This window comes from Rhinopithecus bieti, unplaced genomic scaffold, assembly GCF_001698545.2.
Source record: "Rhinopithecus bieti isolate Rb0 unplaced genomic scaffold, ASM169854v2 scaffold_7888, whole genome shotgun sequence".
In the NCBI taxonomy this organism is placed as follows: Eukaryota; Metazoa; Chordata; class Mammalia; order Primates; family Cercopithecidae; genus Rhinopithecus; species Rhinopithecus bieti.
The window spans coordinates 1,119,726-1,124,788 of record NW_016805944.1 but is presented as its reverse complement, the minus strand read 5'-3'; the positions used below and the strand labels follow the sequence as shown (position 1 = coordinate 1,124,788).

The window sequence follows — 5,063 nt, the reverse complement described above, 5'->3', positions numbered from 1 at the left end:
TTTGAGACGGAGTCTTGCTCTGTCACCAGGCTGGAGTGCAGTGGCGTGATCTTGGCTCACTGCAACCTCTGCCTCCTGGGTTCAACCGATTCCCCTGCCTCAGCCTCCCGAGTAGCTGGGACTACAGGCATGCGCCACCACGCTCAGCTAATTTTTTGTATTTTAGTAGAGACGGGATTTCACCATGTTGGCCAGGATGGTCTCGATCTCCCGACCTCATGATCTGCCCGCCTCGGCCTCCCAAAGTGCTGGGATTACAGGCGTGAGCCACCGCGCCCGGCCGGCTGTCATATTTTATTGTCCTGTTTGCATCTCTCACCTGAATGCCAGCTCCATGAGAGCAGGGGCTGGATTCTGTTTCCTGTTCCATCCACATTATCTCCCCCAGTGGTTGTCACATGGTGGATGCTGAATAAACACTTGTTGAGGAAGAGAAGCAGCCCATTAATCTATCCATCCCTTAAGCTGACCCTGTGCTGGGTGATGCTGGGGATGCAGTGGTGATCAAGACAGCCCTGGCCTTGCCCTTCTGGGGCTCACAGTCGGCTTGCCAGACAGCAACACTCCAGAATGGACAGGGCTGGGACTGGGGGAGCACAGAGGGATATGTGGGGTGCAGAAATGGCACCTGATGCAGCCTGGGGGTCAGGGAGGGCTTCCTGGAGAAGGTGCCTTGACTGGGGATCAAATGACCCAAACAGATAGAATCTTGCACTTTCTCCCGTTCCCTGCCTGTCTCACAGAACTTTTGAGTTTGAGGATGTCATCACTCTAGTTCACACCTGTGCCTTTTCCTGATTTCAGTCTTTCTCATCTCTCCTTTTTTTCTCATCTCTTCTTTATTGCCTTCTCTCTGCATCTCAGTCTCCCCTCTTTTGCGTCTGTGTTGTTGGCATCTCATCTGTTACCTCAGTCTGGCTCAATCTATCAGAATATTGTCCATTTCCTTTTCTTTTCTGTCTCTCCTTCTCTGTGTCTGCCTCATCTCTGAAGTTCTCTCGAGTCTCTCCCTGTCTTGCTGGGTCTCCGGCTCCTGTGTCTCCTTGTCTCTTTCAGTGAGCTGGTCTCCGCATCTCTCCCTCCCCACCTCTGTTGTCTCCCATCATTCCCTGAGTGTCTCTCTGTGTTTCCCGTTTGTCGCGAAGTCTCTGCACCTGCTCCCTGATTCCCAAATAAATCCAGAACCCCTCCACCCTGGCCCCACCCTGGCACTGGGGGAAGGGGGGCTGATCCAGCCCCCACACCCACACAGGTCAGGCCTTCTGCTCTGTTAATGGTTAACTCGACCTCTATCTAGAATACACACCAGCCAGGCTGGGGGTGACTCCCCTGCCCCCCACCCACTTACCAGCTGTTCTTAAAGGACCAGGTGTCCTCCACAGCAATTTAGCTCCCACTGCAGCATAGGAGCCAGGTGTCTAGAGGCCTCCAGCTCTAAAGATTTGGGGATGGGTGAGATACCCAGCACTTGGGTCTGCAGAGCTGGGTCAGGGGAAGCCAGAGGCTTGCCTGGGAGGGGAGCCCCGGCATAGAGCTCCATCCAGGTCTCTCTTGCCCCGGGCTTATCACCTGGTGTATTTAATCAGGGGTGGTTTTCCCAGCCCTGCCCTGAGCCCAGGCTGGCAGTGCCAGGGGTGGCAGAACACCTGAGAGCTGATGGCTGGGGGGTGAGGAAGGATGGGACACCTCAGTCCAAGAACAGAGGGTCCTCCAGATGCGAAAGTTGAAGCCCTAGGGATCCCTAATATCTGGGAGTTAGGACATGTAGGTATGCAAGTATGGGTGGGACCCCTGCATAACCGGGCTGATGGGGTAGGACTTTAGGGGCCTCCAGATTTAGGTGATGGGAACCCTGGGTTCCCAAGGGGATCTGGGGACAACCTCGGGTCCCAGAGCTGTCTGACAGTGCTGGGTGGTGGTAGGACAATCATTCCCTATATCGGTCCATCCGCGGGCCTTTGAGCCCCGCATTCCCCCTTCCCGGAATCTCACCACCTCGGCTTGGCCGGGGAGGCCGCAGGGGTGGGGGCTGGGCTCTTGGGGCCGCCCCCTCCCCTTAACCCCTGCTTTGCCGCAGCCCGCTCAGGCCCCGCCCCGTGACGCCAGCGAGCAGGAAGTCCTGGTTAATGATCAGCCACCCGGACAGGTGCGGGACAAGGCCGCGCACATCAGAGGCAGCCGCGGGGCGAGTGCCTTTCGCTCTGCTCTCTAGGGTGGCTGCCGAAGGGGCTTGTCTCCCTTCACGAGGGCGAGGAGTCCAGTTGGGGCTTCCCAAACGTCCGCCTCTGGGGCACCACCAGAGGCGAGAAGTAGCCAAGTTGTTTCTAGGCATCCCGTGGAGGTAAATTTCCTCTTTCCTCAGGCAGTCCCTCTAGCAGTCTACTCTAAATTATCCCTTCTACTCAGCAAGAACCCCCTGCCGGTTTCTTCTAGGAAACCTCTCACTGCCTCTTTCCCCTCCCCACGTAGGCGCTGAGTCCTCCACCTTTCAGGTAGATAGGGGATGCGCCAGCTACTGAAGGGTAATCTACTCCCGAGACTATCTGTGGCTCCCCTGCAGGAGACATCCCCTCTCTGAGCCTCAGTTCTTTCATCTGGAAAACGGGCCGATGGCTAAAACGTGACCAGTGGGTCGCACTTGCTGAAGGTCGGCCGGCGGGACCGCCTGGGTGCAGGGCGCCACCTGGAGGCTACCGCGCAACGTCCTCGCCCTCGCAGGACTAGTTCAGTCCCAAAGGGGGCGCAGCATCTCACACAACCAAGGGACTAAGAAGAAGAAGAAAAAAAAACCCATCTTTCGGTTTATTGAAGGAGCAGAAGGGGGCGGGAGAGGGGGGGGCAATAAAATGCTTTTGCCTCGTTTATAAAGAGCGAATTTTCAGGAGGTCCCTTCTCAAGGAGGAGGTGCCCACCTCTTCCCCAACTACAAGCAGCAGCAAAGCCAAGCCAAGGACAGAGGGAAACTGGAGGGGCCAAGGGACCCCAAACATCCCCTCGGACAGGAGCCACAAGCTTTCTCCCCCCACCCACAATGCATCTACCCCAGGGGACCCATCTGGGTGGAGGAAGGGAGTATGTACACAGATAGGGGTGGCACCGGGCTGGGTCGGGGAGGGAATAATTTATCCGCGTCAGCGGTGGGTAGCAAAAGGGCAGAGGGCAGTAGCCTGGAGGCAGTGGTAGCCTAGGGGTCCCTTTCTTTCTTAACCTTGATGTCTCCAGCAAGGATGGTGGCGATTTCGCCCTGCATGAAGGCCCAGGGCACGGAGGAGCCGACCAGCGGGCACTTGTCTCCGCTCGGGCAGTATACCTCTCCGGCCGGGCCCTGCGCCTTGATGAACTCCCGGGAGCAGGGAAAGCAGAACTTGTGTCCGGGCACCGAGGGGCACTGGACGAAGTGGGTGTCTTCTAGCCGCTCCCTGCACAGGGTACAGCACAGGGGAGCCCCAGGGGTCGCCCCAGTGCCGCCGCCACCCCCGCTGACCGCTTCGGCCCCCGCTGTGGGACTGACTTCTGCTTCACCATTGCGGGCCACAAGGCGATGCTGGGTTGGCGGCTGGGCAGTGGAGGAGGCTGCAGGGCTGGCGCCCCCTGGACGCACAGGCCCTCCACCTCCGCCAGGGTCCTTGGGTGAGTGGCCCAGGGCTTCGGCCACATTCTTCAGGGCGGCAATGGGCGAGGGGACACCAGGGGTCTCAGCGGAGTACGGGCCGCCAGGTGCCACCCAGTGCCGTTGTTGCTGCTCCTCGGTGGTCATCTTCCCAGCCGCCTCGCCCTCCGGCTCGGGGGATGCCTTGCGACGGCGCGGCGTGGGCGCCAGGTTCCGGGATGGGGCTCGCGGTGGTGGGCCACAGAGAGCCGCAGGGGCGGGCTCTGGGTACTGCTGGGGCAGGGCCTCCGCGGGAGCTGGCTCGCGAAAGCTGCGGACGCCGTCGGTAAGCAGCTCGCCCAGCTGCCGCCATTCTCCTGAGCCATGCCGGCGTTCATATTCGAGGTACTTGAAGCCCGAGGAAGCCAGTGCCTTGCCCGGCTCCCGCAGAGCATCGTGGAACATCTGGCGAGCCACCGCCAGGACGCCGGCATACACATTGCCGGAACCACAGGGGTATTCGGTGAAGAGCTTCAGCTCGAACTCGTATCCTGGAGGACGGGCAGTAGCATCGAAGGCGAACACTCGCCCCACCAGCCCGTGATCCTTCTTGAAGCGCACATTGAACGGGGCGCAGGCGGACAGCGCCAGTAGCTGTTCCCGCACTGCTTTGGGGCGCCCGTGCCATTCCTCTGCCCGGCCCCGCATGGCCTCGTTCAGTTCTGCCAGACAGTCCGCATTCCTCTGCTGCTTCTCTTTCTCGAAATCGGAGCCGAAGAGGGGACGGGCAGGACTCAAGCCGGGTGCCAGAGTCAGGCCTCGGCTTCCCAGGCCAGACACTGCAGCTGCCAGCAGCCCAGGGGGCATCAAGCCAGGCATGGAGCCAAGCAAGGCCCTTCGCGCCCCCTCAGCCACGGCCTCCTCACGGCCCAGCCCATTGGCCAGGCGGGACCCCAGAGTGTACTCTAGGGCGGGCGAGGGCAGGGGGAGGCGGCCCGATGATGTGGCCCTGTCATAGCGGTCCTGGCCCGAGACGCCGCCGCCGGTCCCTGACGGCTGGGGCTGGGCCTGCGGGGGCGGCAGCTGGGGTCCCTGTGCGGCGGCCGCAGCCAGGTCCTTGGTGGCCGGGTGCTTAAGGGCCGGGGGCCCGGGCGAGCGGCCCTCGGGGAGCACGTGGCTGCGCTTGAGCTGGCGGGCGGCATCGATGAGCAGTTCGATGCGGTCCGCGCCCTCGAAGTTCACGCAGCCGCGGCACACGGCCTCGCTGAAGTCCCACACCATGGCCCACGGCATCTTGGGCAGGTCGCACAGGTAGCACCACTGGCGGCGGGACGCCTGCACAGACGCCATGGCCCCAGTCCGCGCGCCGCCCGGCTCCGGCGTTCCACCGGCCGCCGACGTGCGATCCGCGCCGCCGACGTTCGATCCGCGTCCCCGGGACAGCGCGAGCCACGGTCGGGCCTCCGGGTCGGCC

General features: G+C 61.5%; 1 protein-coding gene across 1 annotated transcript; it reads right to left on the bottom strand.

Moving 5' to 3' along the window:
• Window positions 1-2,770: 2,770 nt before the first annotated feature.
• On the bottom strand, window positions 2,771-5,059 carry IRF2BP1 (interferon regulatory factor 2 binding protein 1). The gene has a single exon (XM_017874340.1). It carries the CDS (start codon window positions 4,937-4,939, stop codon window positions 3,185-3,187), a length of 1,755 nt encoding a protein of 584 aa, XP_017729829.1. The 5' UTR covers window positions 4,940-5,059; the 3' UTR covers window positions 2,771-3,184.
• Window positions 5,060-5,063: the final 4 nt, after the last annotated feature.

What these genes read in the sequence shown, in the direction of transcription:
- IRF2BP1 (XM_017874340.1), bottom strand. Translation starts at nt 4,939, where the DNA reads ATGGCGTCTGTGCAGGCGTCCCGCCGCCAGTGGTGCTACCTGTGCGAC.